The sequence below is a fragment of the Sciurus carolinensis genome, chromosome 2, assembly GCF_902686445.1.
Source record: "Sciurus carolinensis chromosome 2, mSciCar1.2, whole genome shotgun sequence".
Taxonomy (NCBI): Eukaryota; Metazoa; Chordata; class Mammalia; order Rodentia; family Sciuridae; genus Sciurus; species Sciurus carolinensis.
Genome location: NC_062214.1, coordinates 69194954 through 69213721, shown reverse-complemented (window position 1 = coordinate 69213721; position 18768 = coordinate 69194954). Strand labels below are relative to the sequence as shown.

General features: G+C 38.9%; 1 protein-coding gene across 1 annotated transcript; it reads right to left on the bottom strand.

The window, feature by feature from the left end:
* Window positions 1-6160: 6160 nt before the first annotated feature.
* LOC124976336 (circumsporozoite protein-like) lies at window positions 6161-9155 on the bottom strand. The gene is made up of 2 exons (XM_047539267.1): window positions 8643-9155; window positions 6161-6247 (listed from the first exon to the last, which is right to left on the bottom strand). The coding sequence occupies exons 1-2, from the start codon at window positions 9153-9155 to the stop codon at window positions 6206-6208; spliced, it is 555 nt and encodes a 184-aa protein (XP_047395223.1). The 3' UTR covers window positions 6161-6205.
* Between the last annotated feature and the right edge of the window lie 9613 nt (window positions 9156-18768).

The following is an 18768-nucleotide window of genomic DNA, read 5'->3' as shown; positions in this document are numbered from 1 at the left end:
AACTGTTTGGTGACTTTTACTGTCTACTTATATTTGTCCTGGATAACATCTACTGTGCCTGCCTTCAGTGACTCTGGCAGAGAGAAAGCATGTGCTATTGGGAGGTCTGAGAGGAAACTTCTCTGGGTCAGCAGGACTCAGTAGCTAACTCAGAAACTGCCCTGGCTCTGGCCCTGGTGCCCACACAGGGCAATACTTAAGGAGGTGAGAAAGCAGCCCACTATGCTCTACCTGGCACAAACCAGTGAGGATAAGGGGCTGAATCAACCTAACCTACCATGTGTAATTCATTTCCCAAGTGTCTGCTATCCCTCAATGCTTCTTTAAGCTATCCGTCCCCACCATTTAAAAAAAAATTTTTTTAGTTGTAGATGGACAAAATACCTTTATTTTATTTACTTATTTATATGCAGTGCTGAGGACTGAATCCATTGCCTCACACATGCTAGGCAAATGCTCTACCACTGAGCCACAACCCTAGCCCTCCACCCCCACCTTTGCAATGGTCTCCTGCACATGCTCTGGACAGTGATTTTGCAAGGTTTTCTCAGTCCACCTACTTCTATCTACTAGCTACATTTAGAATTCTCAAAAATGCAGGTCCACAGATAGCATTTTTTACCTTCACTTAGACCATCATTAATTTTGCTGTAGCTTTTTAATTAAATTTTTTATTTAACTGAATTTCCTCACTTTGATACAGTTCCCAAAGTATGAATGTAATGCTACCTCTCATGATTCTCGATAAAAAAAGAAGCACACTTTACAACTCTGTTTTCTTTTCTGCAGAGTTAAAAGCTTCCACAAAAACAATAAAGAACTTTATTCAAAGGAAAACACTTAAGGACATTGGAATGGACAAGGAGTTTTTGGACAAGACTCCAAAAGTACAGGAAACAAAATTTAAAAATAAACAAATGGGACACATCAAACTAAAAAGTTTCTGTACAGGAAAAGAAACAATCAATGAATGAAGAGACTACCTACAGATGGGAGAAAATATCTGTACACCATACGTCTGACAAGGAATTAATTAATATCTAAGTACAGAGAACTCCCAAAACTCAATAGCAAAAAATAAACAAACAGCCCAACTAAAAAATGGGTGTGGTGTCACATACCTGTAATGCCAGCTACTGGGGAGGCTGAGGCAGGATTGCTCAAGCCCATAAGTTCAAGACCAACTTGGGCAATGCGATGAGACCCCTCCTCAAAACATACAAACAAAATAAAATGGACAACAGATCTGAATAGAAATTTTTCAGAAAAAAAATACTAAATGGCCAAACGATACATGAAAAAAGTGCTCAACACTGCTAATTGTCAGAGAAATGCAAATCATGACCTCATCCCAGTAAGAAAGGCTGTTATCAAAATGACTGAAAATAACAAGCACTGACAAGTAAGTGAAGAAAAGGGAACCTCTGCACACTGTTGGTGGGAATGCAAATTAATACTGCCATTATGGAAAACAGTATAGAGGTTCTACAAAAAATTTAAAATAGAACTACAATATGTTCCAGCAATCCCACTCCTGGGTATATGTCCAAAGGAAATGAAATCAGTATGTTGAAGAGACATCTGCACTCCAAGTTCACTGCAGCACTATCCAAGGAAAGGAAACCACCAAAGTGTCCACCAACCCAGGGACAAAGGAAATGTGTAATATACACAATTGGATACCATTCATCCACAAAAAAATAAAAAGAACGAAAGTTTGTCCTTTGCAACAGCATAGATGGGACTAGAGATCATTAAGGGAAATAAGCCAGGCACAGAAAGACAAGCCCCACATAATCTCACTCACATGTGCAATATAAAACATTGATCTCATAGAAATCAAGAACAGAATGGTGGTTACCAGAGGCTGAGGATGGCAGGCGCAAGGAGCAATGGGGAAAGGTTGATCAACAGGCACTAAGGTACAGAAGTTCTGATATGCACAGCAGAGTGACTACAGGTAACAATTATGTACTATATATTTAAGAAACAGTAAGAAGAAAGGATTTTGAATGTTTTCACCATAAAGAAATGATAAATGTTTGAGGAGATCAACATGTTTAATTTGATTTGACATTATACAATGTATACATGTATCAAAACATGATACCCCATAAATATGTACAATTTTAAGTTTTTATAGATCAATTAAAATAAACTTAAACTTTAAAATGAACTTTATTCAAAAGAGGACATATGGGATAGAATTATAAAACAATATACATGTCAATTTTTCTCTTTCTTTTCTATTTTGATGGTACTGGTTGTGTCATGTGGTTGTTATTTTAGGAAGTAAGTGCAAAATGTCAACTTTTTTGATGAAGAAATTTGCCTAATATTTTTCATAAGGTTCCCTCTCATCTGACTTGAAAAGGCATCACTATTTTCCCTTTTCTTCAAACCTATAAGCTTAAAACCTAGAGCTAGCAATAAGAATTTATAGCCACCAAATTTTATAAATGGCAGGCAGCCAAGACATTTATCAGAATTAACTGAATGTAATAATAAATCCAATGGCAAGGTTAAAAAATCATACATATAACTAGAAGAATGGACCCAACCCCTTCCCACCAGGATTATAATAAAAATATCTAGTAGCCAGATGAGCAGAATGGGTATGTACCAGGTGTAAATCACTCTGGATCCTCCTGCCCACAGTCCTCCAAAGAGGATGGACTTGGTTAAGGTTCCTACACAGTATCATTCACTTATAAGTTTTGACCAGGTCAATTTGAAGGTTAGAGGTCAATTGTTAAAAGGCATATGACTCAGTAATGATCAGTTCCCTTTCCTTGGAGGGGAATAAAGAAAATAATAAACACCAATCCAGACAACTCTGGGAAATGTTAACTACAGTTTAAGTAGAAGTGGTCTTGTAGGTATAGCAGAATTTAAGGTTTTTGCTTCTCCTTTGTTGATTACTGTCTTTGAGAATAGGGGTCCTGGGGAGTGGTATTCAGTTTTCTGCTGGACACTCATGGAATATTGGGGCATATCTACAACTCAGATCTACAGAAGGCCACCAAGGACAGTTCCACCTGATGTAGAGTAGGAGTTTTTGTAATCCCAAGGGGCCACCCTCCCCAATCCTTGATGGTATGAATCTGAACTGAACAACAGATTTTGGGGATAGTTCCCCAAATATTTCAGGGAATGACCCTTGATGACAGGGAAACAAGGTTAGGAACTAAGGTGTAAGTACCTTGTATTTTCCCTTGAATTAAGGGAAAATCAATATTTAGCTTACAGTGAAGTTCTTCTTTTCTAAATTCTTAATTTCATTTTGCCACCCATAAAGGGAGGTTGGGGAAAAAACGTCTGACTCTCTCCATCCTCTACCTTTCTCATGAGACCATGTTTTACTGGAGGGCCTGGTCAATGTGCTCAAAAGGCAGAAATTAAGGGTCCACCCTCTCATCCCACTTCCTGCTTCCACAGAATAAACGTGTCCTGACAGGGCTCACCCCAGGAGTCAGGTCCCTTTTTGCTCATTTACCGTCCCTTCACTTGACATTGTTAGGCCAGGTTTCATCTTCTTAGCCTGTGAGAGGAGGGAGAACCATCCCCTCTTGGGCTTGAAGGCCAATTTGGCCTGCTTCAGCACCGCTTCCTGGAGAGGCCCTCATTTGGGTGATAGCTGGTCCTTCCCAGATATTATTAACAACCCAGTAAATTGTTTGCCACTTAGTTCTTGTTCTTTGTGTGTATATTTCCCATTTGAGGACACTAGGAGAAAGGTAAACACCGATCCAACCCTATCAATCATGTCACACCTACACTTGCAAATGCTTGGCTCACGGCTGCTGCCGTCCAAACACCAACTGCTAACCCTTTGACACAGCATTGCAAAGTCCTTTAAATCCAACAAATCTAAAAATTTCACTCATCCAGAATACACAGCAACACAACTCCTTAACATTCTGCATCCATCCCTCCCAGCCCCTCCCTCTGTTGGAATGCCTTCTTGCTCCCCATCCTTGCAAAGTCAATGCCCAAAGGAGTATTAGGCATTCCTTCTATTTGTGTATTCCATTTCAAATTTCCAGTGGAAAAGAATTCAATAACAACAAAGAAAGGAGCGAAAATAAGCAAATGGTAAAAATGAAGCAGTTATGCAAGAACCAAACTATTCATAAAGAGACACCTAGTAATGCTTCTATAGGATATGAAGTTTAAGTTATCAGCATTCACAGCCACCATCCACTCAATACAATGCTAATGAGTGAGAGCAAAGCATCCTTCCCCAAAGAGAGGAATTCCAAACAACAGTGTGAGAACAAAAGCACTGGCATACTGCTAAGAAGAGAAATGCCTGCTGATTTTAAAAGGACACTGACTCCTTCTAAGGACACTTTTATAAAAGGTAGTAAAATGCTAATTTTTGTTTTTAAGTATCAGACTTTAGAAGCCTTAGTGATTCACTTATTAGATTAATAATAAATGGTCCTTAAATTCACTTGTAAATAATAATGTGTGTAATCATCTATAATTTGCTCATTATGAAACTACAAGAGGGTATCCGAGCAGGCAGACCCGTGTGACACCTGACTGATCCATGGACCACCCTTGGAGAAACTACTACTACAGTGTACTTCTGGGTCCTTATACCTATTTTCGGTTATTCTCTCTTCCTACACTATCATCTTCCTTCACTATTGTCTTTTAACCCCAATAACCAGCATAAACCCTCCTGACTCTGAGCAAGTCAACAATAAACTTATTTGTAGACTGAGAAAATACAGCACCTACCTCACAGGGGTGACAAAAGTTAAATAACAGGATGCTTGGAAAGCATTTCAATAGGGTTGCCAAAAATAGCTTAAAGGACAGCTTTGGTAATTTTCAATATCTGATTACTGGATGGCTATTTGAATGAATACGTTGATACTACAAGGCTTTTAGTAATCACTGACTCAACCACAAAAATATTTTTATAAGTATGAATAAAAATGAAATGATGACCCCTACTCCTCTACCCCAGGTTAGTGTAAAGACTCCTAAAGCATTCAGTACAAAAATTAAGACTATTGACAACAATACAATTATTATTAAATTATTTTTTTCATGTCTCAGAATAGAAAGATGATTATTATATGTCTCTTACCAAACCTGCTGAAGAGCAGGGTGAATGTCACCTTATTTAGAATGTCACCTTATTTAGAAAAAGAGACTTTGCAGATGTAATTAAGTTAAAGATCTTGAGATGAGATCATCCTGGATTATCCAGGTGGTCCCTAAATCCAATGACAAGTTCCCTTATATGAGACAGAAGAAAAGATAGACACAGAAGAAAAGGACATGTAAAGATGGAGGCAGAGATTGGAGAGATGTGGTCACAAAGAGCTACCAGAAGCAGGAAGAGGCAAGGAAGGATCTCCCCTAGGGTCTTCAAGGGAGTATGGCCCTACTGACACCTTGACTTTGGGCCTCTGGCCTCCAGAATTGTGAAATGATAAATTTCTGTTGTTTAAGGCCACCAAATTTGTGGTCTTCTGTTCTGGAAGCCCTAGGAAATATAGTACCCTACTGCTTCTTTTCACCACTGGCAATTATAGGAAGCCCCCAAAGGAAGGCTGCAGCAACTTACACCTATCTGGAGTAGAGGTAGCAGGCCTTCATCTGGGTTTCCTAAAGAGTGATGATTCAGAACCAAACACTGCACACACTCCTATTTCTGTTTCTAGGAGACAAGAAGGAGAAGAGAAGACAAGCAGAAGAGGGTTCCTATGGGCTCCACCAAAGCGGGTCTGTTTCAGTTTCCACATAAATTGGTCTGTAAAATAGAATACTCCTTAAGGGATTTCAGGAGTCAAGCAGAAAAACAGGGAACACTGCACAAAAGAAAGATGATGGTCACAAATGCCTGAACTAGATGAAGTGTGAAAACAAAGCACTAGACCAATCCACCCTTCCTTTTATACTGGCATAAGCTTTGGGAGCCCATGTCTTTTGTGCAGACCACAATAATTTAAAGAGAGAAATACAGACAAAAGATACACGTTTTCATAATCATATTCATACAAATTTTCATATATATCACAATTTTCATAATTTGACCTCATATTTTATAAATGGGCAGATGCTGGTGCAATCCAAGGCCTGACACATGTTGCTGATGTCTGCTATGGGTCTCCACCACTCTGGAGTTGGAACCCACACCTTCCTATCTTCTCGTCATGTAACAATGCCTTATATCTCAAATTCTTCATGTGCAATTATGATGACATTGACAAAATGAGAATACTATCTAGAAAAAAAAAATCCAGAGGAAATAAGAGATTAATGGACCAGGCAGCACAATATTCTCCAATTTAAAAAAAAAAAAAGAATTATCCACTTGTGTTGAAAAGTACTACCCATAACAGAGTTTTTATAGAGTATACTCTTCACTTTACCACTGCAAAAACTAGATAAACTTTGCAAATTAGCATTCGTTGAAAACTCCGAAACACTCATCTAAGATTATAAAAGAGGTTACACAAAATCCACAGATTTTTACAAACTATCTCTTAACAAGATGTTTTTCCCCTGGCCCAAATTTACTGTATGCTTCCACATGAATCACTAGAGTACAAATATTACCTGGATTTTATTTCCTTAGATCCTCTCTTCACAAATTCTGTGTTTGAGGAATGTATTTTCAGAAACAGTGCTCCAAATGGTGAAAAAGAGTAAATTTAGTTTCCCAACTTTGTGATCTAATGTTTCTGTTACTCATGCTTAAGAGTTCCTCAAATATTATCCTTACATCTTTATAAAGCAAGCATCAAGAAAACAGATTTCATTAGTGCTCATTCCCAGCTACATATTATTAAGAATTCATTTTTTAAAAAGAATTAACTTCTCTATTCACTCAACAAATATTTATTGAAAAGCTTTTTTGTGCCAAATACCAATTGTAGGGGATTTAGTGATGAACCAAATAGACAAAAGTTCTCCCTCATGCAACTTACATCCTGGTGGAGAGAGAGGCAACATACATGAAAAATAAGTAAAAATCATAGTGTGTTAGATATTGATAACTGCATAAGAGAAATGCAGGTGCAGGTAAGACTACTGCTGTTGAAATTTTTCTCCCTATTCACTATCAATCTGAGAAGTCATCTTCAAATATTACTTTGTTTTCCTGTTTTCCTTCACAGTAGTGACATATGCTTTTTGTGGTGCTGTGATCAAACCCAGGGCCTTGTACAATTTAGGTGAGCTCTCTACCACTGAGCTATATACCCAAACCCCACAGAATTCTTCAAATTTTACTACTCTAGTCTTCTATGTGTTGTCCCTTGCTGTTCATCAAATTCAAGTATTTTTGCAGAGTTTTTTTTTTTTTAAATGGGGGTAGTGCTGGAAGGAAGACACTAATGTCTACTGAGCATCTATTATTCAGTCAGGCACAGCAGCAGGCATGTTATATTCATTATCAGAATTGATCTGTGTATTACCCCTGAAATAGATAACAAGATTCTCATTTTACAGGGGAAGAAACAGATACTTGCTTAGGGTCACACAGCAAGTGGCAAAGATGAAATTTGAACTTTGGTGCCTACATTTGTTGTCTTCCCTCCAAAAGTGACTTTAATGGACAGCAGCTTCTTCTTCTTCTTCTTCTTCTTCTTCTTCTTCTTCTTCTTCTTCTTCTTCTTTTTAACCTCTTTCTCACCAATCAATCTTTAAAGACCTTGGGTCATTTTTGTTGTCTGACACAGCAGAAATTTTCCCAAATACCTAAAAGCAGTCTCCCCTCCCTTCTAGACAACCTTAGGATTAAATTAACTGTATTCAATGGAATTAAATAAAACCTTTATGAATGGCACTGACCAGTAGTCTTAAAAAAATTAAAATTAGTGAGCAACTATCAATGACCATCAAAATTACTGGCCTCTTTTTTCCTTTACTTATTTCTTCTGTGATAAACCGTAAGTCTACATCTCAAGCCACTGGAATGCTTAGGTGGCCACTGGGGTTGCAATATGGGCAATTCAGAAACTAATAAAATGCAATATACAATCAGAGATAATCAAATATATAAACCAGGCCTGGATAACTTCCAGATATTTTTGTTAAGGACGTTCTTTTCCCAGTTACCTCAATAACAGTTTCTAGGTCGAAAGAACCAGAAAGCATGTAAATAAAATAATATTCTCTGACAGTGCAATTCAAATCTCATAATTTATTTCCCCTACCGTGGGAGCGGCTCATTTTACTATGTACTCAAGAGCAGATGGATTTTGGGGGGAGAAAAAGAGAACGTACACACAATGATAATAAATTGGTCTCTTGCCTGCCAAAGAAAAACCTGGCTTGAAATTTGGAGTCACAACTCGCCAGTAAGAAGCTCAAAGGACAGACAGGGCGGGAGGCCCGGTCCGGGTGCGGGAAACCGGCGGGTCCCTGCAGCTACCTCGCTGCAGCGCGCAGCTCTACGTGTCACTGGGCACCGCGAGGGTCGTGGCGGCGCTCAGCCCTGGGGATCAGAACCGCTGATGCGCCTCGCGCTCTCCGCGCGCCGTCGGGCCGGGTCACCGCGGCCTGGCCACCGGCCCGCCCCGGCCCCAGCCCGGCCCCCGGTCCGGCCCCCGCCCCGCGCCCCGCGCCCGGTCCTGCTGGGGCCCCGCGCCCGCGCGCGCCGCGCCCTCCCTCACCACAGCTTCCTCTTGAGCGGCAGGAGGCTGCCACGGTTGGAGGGGGTGACACCGATAGCCATCTGCAGCACCGTCAGGTATTTCTGGTACTTCATCTTGTCCCCGCTCCGCTCGCGGGCAGGGCCCCGCCGCCGCCGCCGCCGCCGCAGACACAGCCCCTCCAAGCGCCGCATAGATCAGCTCTGGGCCATCCGCCGCCGCCACAGCTCCAGCCGCTCCTGCAGCCGCCACCGCCGCCGCCGCCGCCGCCGCCGCCGCCGCCGCCGCAGTGCGCGCCCGGCTCCGGCTCCCGCCGCCGCCGCCGCCGCCGCCGCCGCGCGTGGCCGGGATCCAGATTCCACCGCCGTGCGTGGCCAGGGCTCCCGCCGCCGCCGTCGCCGTGCGTGCCTGGCCGCTCCCGCCGCCGCCGTGCGTGGCCCGCCGCTCCCACCGCCGCCTGCACCGCCTCCTCCACCCGGGAAACCCGGGCTCCGGTGCGCACCCTGTGGGCTTCGCAGACAGCGGGGCTTGCATTTTGCACGCTCCCGGAGCTGCGGGCGAGGCCTGCGCCCCGCGTGCCTCAGTTTCTTCAGCGGCTCACAGGAGCTCATTTTCAGTCGTTTATACCCAAAAAGAATCGCAGAGTGAAAAAAAAAATTAACTTATAATTACTACTTATGGTTTGTGGTTATCATTTATGTTGTCTAAAGTGTTCGACGATTTTGCATTTACATGTAATATATATTACATGCATATTACTTATATATTATACAAAGGGATGCAGTCTTCATTTGCGTGGTAGTTCTGGATGGTGGAAATACTGAACCATGCCAGACTTCCTCACAATTGAAGGAAAAAAGTTGAGATTGTTCCATGACCTTTAAAATTTTGTTAATACATTAAAAAAAAACCTTGAATCTTTGTAACTGGAGATTACAAATGTATAGGGAAATAAAAAATAGGAAAACTAATGAATTAATACACTGCAAATTAAAATATTACAAACATTAAGAATTAAAGTATTTTTGTTGTTGTTAAAACATAACTTATCAAGAGTTAACTTTAACAGTGCTTGTCTTCTAGTTAACTTATACCCACCAAACGCCTTTTCTGTGCCTGGAAAAACATCACATTTGGATTACTCTCTGCACATTATCCGTTGTGCTACTAATGTCTTGCAATGACTCAGAAAGTGCCTTTAATGTTGTTTGTTTTGTTTTGACCTCATGTCCCCAGGGACATCCACATCCTTTTTGTCCTCATCCTTTCAGTTTCTTATTCAGTAGATTCTGCCAGCTTCATATCTAAGGTCTCCAGAAAGTCACATTCTCACAGTTGTCCATTTCTCTTACATTTTCTTTACATTTCATTCGAATTTCACTTCAATTCCATCCTTATTGTCTTTTGTGTTCTTTGCTGCACTTTCATCTTTGTTGACCAATTCCCCCTTTCAGTTACCCATTTTTATACAATGTTGTGTTGGCTTATTACTGGGAGAAAAGGAAACAACACAAGTGCACACTTTGCTGTCAGGGCCTAAACCAAATAAGCCAAAGGCTTACAACAATACAAGAAGTATTTATTCAAGAAAAAAGTACTACATCTTGGTAAGAACAGTGGGCTCACTATTGCCTCAAAACTACAGCAATTTTCTTTGAAAACCAGCAGACTAGCAGCCACTGGAGAAGAAAGAGTGGATTTAGGTCTCCTCAAAAGCCCTATCCTCAGAAAATAGTTATTATTTGACCCAACAGCACCTTGAAAAGTTCCATTCTCAGGGCTCATCTTTATTTGAACTGGCTCAGAACTTTCTATGAAGTAGCCTTATCCCCAGGGTACTTGTTGAAAACAATCCATTGCAATTGCTTAGCATCACAGCTTCCTGAGGTGGTGAAACCAGTTGGGACTACCAAGAAGCTAACGAATAAATAAATAAATGGGATAATGGGAAATGTGAGCCCATAAGTTTTCTTGAAAATTTCTGACATATTCCTGGGAATCCAGAATGCCTTGCATACATTTAAGACTATGCATATTTAGGAAACACCTGCAAAGGCCTAATGTCCCACTTCCAGCTGACCTTGAGGTTCAGTTCAAGCAGAAAGTGAAGGTTAAACAAGAGTAGTAAACCACCAACTGGGATATGGAAGGCATGCCCTAACACACACAGCCCCTCAGCAAGTGCTTGGAGACTTACTGGTTAAAAGCATTTTTAAAAAATCTGTCTAATCAGTAGCTGAACACTAAATTACCCAAGCAAAAACTTCAGTGATCACCTAAGAATAACAGACTAACTAAGAATACAGACTTTACAGAATTATTCTTATAAAGGCACTAAATGAACAACAAATCATGGTGGAGAGGGAGATATGATTTATAGAGTTGCCATACTATTTTATTCAAAGTGTCAAGATTTCAACAAAAAGTTACACAAAATGCAAAGAAGCAGAAAAATATGGTCCATATATGAGGGAAAAAGCAGTGTATATACACTGTCCCTACAGAAGTGTGAACATGGGACTTAACAAAGACTTTAAATCAACTATTATAAATACGTTCATAGAAAATAAAGGAAACCATATCCAAAGAACTAAAGGAAAATATAAAAATAACTCACCAAACAGATAATATTAATAAACAAAAGCTTTAAAAAAAATAAAAACTCTAGATTTGAAAAGTATAAAAACTGAAATGAAAAAGTCACTAGTGGGACTCAGTAACAACACATCTGAAGTGAGTGAAAACAGTTAATTTTAAGATAGGTCATCTGAGATTACACAGTTTGATGGAAAAAGAAAAAAAGAATGAAGAAATGAACAAAGTCTCATAGATCTATGAAGAATCATCAAGTACACCAACAAAAATTCTAAGTAGGATATACTGAAAGACCCCCTCACTTAGACACACAGTAGTCTAAGCGTTAAAGCCAACCCATCACATGCAAAGGTCCTTAATAAGATTAATAGATGAATTCTCCTCAGAAGTCATGGAGGTTAGAAGACAGTGGGAAGACATTTTTAAAGAGCTGAAAGAAAAAGATTGTCAACCAAGAATTTCATATCTTGTGGGGATAAAGGTATACTTATACATTAGTGGTGGGACTGCAAATTTGTGCAGTCACTCTGGAAAGCAGTGTGGAGATTCCTCAGAAAACTTGGAATGGACCCACCATTTGACCCAGTTATCCCAATCCTCAGTTTATACCCAAAGAACTTAAAATCAGCAAACTACAGTGAGGCAGTCATATCAATGTTTATAGCAGCTCAACTCACAACAACTAAACTATGGAACCAGCCTAGGTGCCCTTCAACAGATGAATGGATAAAGAAAATGTGATATATGTACACAATTCTCAGCCATAAAGAGAAATGAAATTATGGCATTTGCCAGCAAGTGAACGGAACTGAAGCTTTCATGCTAAGTGAAATAAGCCAATCCCAAAAAACCAAAGGCCAAATGTTCTGTTTGTGTGGATGCTAACACACAATAAGATGAGGAGGAGAAGAATAAAAATTCACTGGATTAGACAAAGGGGAATGAAAGAAATGGAGGGAGGATGGGAATATGAAAGACAGTAGAATGAATCAGACATAACTTCCCTATGTTCATATATGAATATACAATGATCAGTGTAACTCTGCATCATATAAAACCACAAGAATGGGAAGTTATACTCCATGTATGTATAATTTATCAAAATATACTATCATGTGTACCTAAAAAGAACAAATAAAAAAATTTTAAAAAAGAAAACAAATAGCAAAGTGGTAGATATAAATTCTAATTTATCAATAATCACATATATAATTACATGTAAATGTATTGAATGTTCCAATTAAAAGACAGAGATTTGTAAAAAAGATACAAACTCAGTACCCTACCATATGCTGACCCTAACAAACATACTCTAAAGGCACAAATGGGTTGAAAGTAAAATGATGGAGAGACTTTTTCCATGCAAAATATAATAAAGGAGAGTTGACGTAAATATACTAATAGACAAAATCGCCTTTCAGAAAAAAATTTGTTAAGCCAGCCCCTAGAAAATTCCAACCAATAAAAGCAGAATACATATTCTTCTCAAATGCAGCAGGAAAGGTCACATTTTAGAACTTGAAACAAATTCCCAATACATTAAAAATGATTGAAATCATACAAAATATGTACTCTAACCATAATGGAATGAAACTAGAAATCAGTAACAGAAGGAAATTTGGGGAAATTCACAAATATGTAGAAATTAAACAAAATATCCCTAAATATCCAATAGAACAAAAAAGAAACCATTAAAAATGTAAAAAAGATGAATGGAAATGAAAGCACAATATTAAACATGGATGTGGCTCTGAGACCCAATAAATATTTGTTGAATTTAAGGACTTAAAGGTAAATTTAGGGTTGTTAACACAAGATTGAGAAAGATGAAGGATCTCAAATTTATAACCTAACCTTCTGCCTTAAGCAATTAGAAAGAAGAGCGTACTAAACCCAAAGCAAAGAAAGGGAAGGAAATAACAAAAATCAAAACAGAAATAAATGAAATAAAGAATAGTAAACAATAGAGAGTGTCAAAAAAGTCAAGTCTGTGCTTAGAAGATACCAAGGTATACAGTAAGCACCCAGTAAGAATTTATTGAACTTGAGTGAAGGCATCAAAGCAAAGCGGAACATTTCAGGACTTTACATAAACATAGCATTTTTCTAAAGAATGGAATATGCTTCCTACATAGTTTTGTTTTGCAGATAGAATAGATAAATATTACAACTAGAAAGTTGATATTATTTTTTGAAATCAAAGAACTAAAATTTTCTGTTAGTTCTCACAGGACAGTCTAAATACTTCAAAGAAAAATGAGGGAGTAAAGCACAAGGGGAAGTCTTTCCAACCTGCCTCCCAACAAGCAAAATACCCAGGATCAGAGCATCTGAACCTTTTGCCTGTCTTCCTCCAAAACAGGGGTTTTCAAATTCCTTTGGTTTCCTCCCCCAGTAAGAATTACATTTAATTTTTTCCCTGATTTGGAAAGAATTTAATTAATAAAATAAAGTGGAGGGAAACGGTCCAGGTGGGGCTGCAGGGCTAGAGGATCCCGTACAAGGCTGACCTTCGCCAGCACCCAGTGGGCCCTAGATGGGCAGCGCTGGGACCTGTCTCAGCAGGAGCAGCCTTAACAACCAGAACCACTCTGTAGGCGCCGTGTCTTCTTCACCACACTCACTGCTATGTACATACAGTAAACACCAGACAACTGTGGTTTGTCATAAAGTGGCTTCTAGCTCTCCTATGCTGGGCTTGGCACATCATGCATGCAGAGCAAGGAGACTTCAAGGGCTTCACCAAACAGTTATTTTGGCAAAAAAAAGAAAACAAAAACTAAAATTCTTAAGCAGGATTAAAAGTCACTGGAGTGAAAACTGTATTTTCCCAACAGTAGGAGTTAGACTATGCCATTTTTGCAAAGATGAAGCCATCCTATATTTTTGGCATTTCATTGAAACTTTTCTTCAGGTCCTATCCTCACTTGCAGCTGAACTGTGCCCTGATTTGATGCTATCTTCTGTAGCCCTCAACCAGACAGCATGTTTTATCTCTTGCATTCCTCAACAATCTCTCCACAATCCTCAAGGAAGGCAGGCTATTCCATCTTCTCTTCTCCTCCATGATCATTTGCTGACTTCCTCTCCACTCCTATTTCTGGCATGATTTTTAATGACTTCAACATCCACATGAATGAACCATCCAGCAGCCTTGCTCTCAGTTCCTTGTCTTCATCTCCTGCAATGACTTTTCCCTATTCTATTGCAGCCATTTATTCCTATGGGGAGTAGCTGGGGAGCTACTTTAGAACCAGGCTCACAAACTCAAATGCCAGCAGGGCCCATAACTTACTGCTAATGAGCCAAACAGCCTAGGCGTTAGTCAATAGAGAATAGAGGAAGCTGTGATCACCCTGTTTGGAACTGCAGGTCCTTTATAGAAAGGAGTGGCCAGTACTCAATTTCAATTTTCATGATGTGATATATTAGATAGTATTGCTACATCTTCCAATTCATGTAAATACATATTTTCATGGTCTTTCTCCCAACTATTAAATATTGGCAACAATATGGGCTTTCAGTTTAAAGATATGTTAACAAAAACATTACCTCTCTTAAAAACCAGCTCAAAAGGAAAAGAAGGGAAAAATAAAATTCTGTCAGCATTGAAACATGGAGAAATCTGAAACTCCATTTCAGAAGCTGGAAAGCAGTAGTAATATAATAAATGACTTAACAGAAGAAAGGGGACCAACCAAGTGGCTCTCCAGGGCAGTGCTATGGAGAAGCAAGCTCATTGGCATTGTAGAACCACAGAAATGCAAAGGAATGAACTATAAATGCCAGGTGCCATGAAAGGCAGGTGTACATCGAGGGACATGACAAAGACTGAAAGTAAATGGATTACCTGAAAGTTGGACTAGGAAACCCTTAGTTTCCTTTGGCATCCCCTCTCACTCCAGCAAAAATGAGGATATGTTACCAAAGAAAAGCTAGGGACTGGCATCAGCTATAACAGGGTGGGCTACCAGACTGAAATGGAGAGACTTATAGGAAAGTCTGTACGTTGAGCAATGAGATATGGAGTTCCCTTCTCCAGAGTACTGGCAACCTCAGGCAAGAGATTTATATATTCTTTCATGCAAATCATCAACATTTAGGGTTAAGTCCACATATTTCTTCATGGTGGTCATTTAAACATTTTTTAGTACTGAACCTAGTATTATACCATGATTAGATTTTCCTTCCTAAGGCAACTTTTTATTTTTCCTGAAGTTAATAATTGCCTTGTTTTCAGTTTTAGTTTTTCTAGAACCCATGGCTAAGTTTTCTAACATTAGTGACAGTCATGTGAAATGCCTTGCAACACAATTTTCCATAAATTTAAAACATAGTCTGTTAGCCTCATTTCATCTGGACTCCACCCTTCTGAAGTCCTCCACTCTACTCTTCCAATCTGTACAGATCAGCCTTCTAGGTTTGTGCCCTGCTTTTGTCCTGGGCATGCTCTTTAACCTCTTTTCTATGTTGAGTCACCAAGATTCTGAATTTAATATCTTCTTTCTTGATTTACTTCTTTGTTTTGATGGATAACCTCTTTTCCTGAGAAAAAGTACATGAGAAAGATATTTTAAGACTCCACAAATCTGAAAAGTCATGCTGTTATCATCATCTTAATCCATTATTTGACTGGATATAGAATTCTAGATTGTAAATAATTTCACTTAACATTTTGACTCATTGCTGCAATGTCTTCTGTTGCTGTTGAGAAATATACTGCATTCTGTGTTTTGAGTACATTGTTGACTTATTTGATTTTTCCAGTCTTTGGAAAATTCTGGATGTTCTATTAATCCTACTTTTTAAACATTTCATAACAATATTTTATGGAATGGAACTTTGTTCAGTCACTGGGAACCCTTTTGATGAAAAAACAAAATGTATGTTGTTCAGTTTTAGGGAATTTTCTTGTATTATTTCTTGGATATTTTTCTCTCTACTCCTGTGTCTCTTGACTCTCTCTAGAACTAACTCTTTATAGTTGGTTAACAGGTTTCCTGTAAAATCCTATGTTTTTTTATTTAAAAAAATTTTTGATGTTGCTAGGGATTGAACACAGGGCCTCATGCATGCTAAGCATGCAATCTACCACTGAGTTATAATTCCAGCTCCCTAACCCTCTAATTTTCTTATTTTTTATCTCCTGATTGTTATTGTTTTCATTAATTTTTTTGTTCACTTCATTTTCTGGGAAATTTCTTCAACTTTATCTTCTGAATTAGATAAAATTATCTAAAGGAATAGAACAATCATGATATAAGAACACCTGTATCTTTTTCTATAGGAGTTGGCTCATGTGATCTGGAATCTTCATAAATCCAAAACCTAGAGGGTCAGTTGGCCAGCTGGAGATCCAGAAAGAGTGGCAGTTTGAGTCCAAATGCAGTCTGCTGGCAGAATTCCTTTTTGGTCAAGGGAAGTCAGTCTATCGAAGTCTTCAACTGATTGCATGAGGTCCACCCACATTATGCAGGGTTATGTGCATGACTCAAAGTCCACCAACTAAATGTTAATCTCACCCAAAAAACTTCTCACACAAATATCCAGAATAGTGTTTGACCAATTATCTGGGCACTATGACTCAGCTAATTTGACATATAAAGTTAACCACCACGAGTTCATTGCTTGTCAATTTAGTGCCCAAATATATCTTCTTGAACCATACTTAATCTCTAAATGATTAATATGTCTTCCTTCTATCTACCATGATACAACTATCTTTGTACAAAGAAAAATGCACTAACTCAGGGTTGCCTAGCATGCATGAGGCACTGCATTCAATCTTTAGCACCACATAAAAATAAATAAAGTGGAAGTATTAAGTCCATCTACAACTAAAATTTTTTTAAATGCAATAACTCTTTCTCCCACAGAAGATGCATCATCCTTGGATGATGGCTATTCTTCTCCTTGACAGCCTCTAATTTAAATATAAAGTTAAAAATTCTTAAATACTATGACAGAAAAAAATCAGTACATCAAGTTACATAACAAGGGGGAAAAACAAAGATCATACAGACACACAACAAACATTCATAACTTAATAAAGAAGAAATACTGTCGTCAATTATAGTCCTGATGTCTGTAATGGGTCATGTGGTCATAGCTGGTATTTATGTATGTATGTATGTATGTATGTATTTATAGATTTTAAAATATTTTTTAGTTGCCGAAGGAGCTATATTATTTATTTATTTATTTATGTGCAGTGCTGAGAATGTAACCCAATGCTTCACACACACTAGGCAAGCGCTCTACCACTAAGACATAATCCCAGTCATGATAGTTGGTGTTAATCACTACATTCTTCTACTACTCCTTCCATATTCCTTTACTCCTCAGCAAGCTCCTCAGCTGGTTGTGATTCTTTTGCCTGTCGTGGTGACCCACACCTTATTCCTAAAGGGTCCTACATGAATTGGACTGATGTCGCTTTCCATTGGCTTTAAACATAAAATAAAGTAATATTGTGAGATGTTTTTAGAACCTCTGCATTCCAGATATACTCTTCATTACCTCCTTTGTGGATTAGAGTCCAATTTCCCCTTGGTAGCCAGGATCAATTACCCCGAACTAGCACAATAATTCCTTTTTTGACTGTTGATTTAGAGACATGAGGAATCCAAAGTTTTCAGGCAGCAGTAGGTCTTAATTTCCAGTTCAATGAAATTATTGTTGTGTCTCCTAGTCAAAACACTTCTCCTTTTGGAACTAAGACCTCTAGGCTAACATAGTGAAGTTCTCAGGGACAGGAAACAAAACAAAATTTTATGCTTTTAAGGCAAACGGTGTTATAGTGAACAGTGCTACTCCCGTTTCTATTCTTGATTCCTGGATCTGTGAATCCTGGATTTGGGAGAAACAGTACTGTATATTGGATGCTATTTCAGGGCATTTGCAGTCATCTGGAAAACCTTGCCCAGCTTTGCAAGGAATGTCCACCAAGCTGGTGCTCTAATCTTCAAAAGGCCATTCCATCATTCTATGAAGTGAACTGCTTTAGAATGGTAGATGCAATGGTTTGAATATTTGTGTTCCCTCCAAATTTAAATGTTGATATCCTAACCCCCAAAGTGATGGCATTAGTAACTGGGGTCAAAAGTCAGTGATTAGGTCAGAACCCTCTTGAATGAGGTTAGTACCCTTATAAAATGGGCACTTGGGTGTTGTTTGCCTCTTACACCATAAAAGGATGCAGCAAGAGGACAACTTCTAAGAGCTGGAATTTCATTTTCACTAGGCACCAAATCTGCCAGTTCCTTGATCTTGGACTTTAGGGTCCAAATTTCTGCTGTGTATAAGCTGCCAATTTATGGTATTTTGTTATGGTTGTTCAGATAGACTAAATAAGACAGTAAATGGTAAGACTTGTGGACCCACTGCTATACTGCATTTGCTGTGCAGTGAATTCCTTGGTCAGAAGTGGAATACCATAATAGTGGAAAAGGCATTCTATAAGTTCACAGGTAGTAGATTTGGCAGAAGTATTGTGTACTTAACTGGACTGTGTCTATTTCAAAAAAATAGTCCAGTGTGATCAACCTGCCAC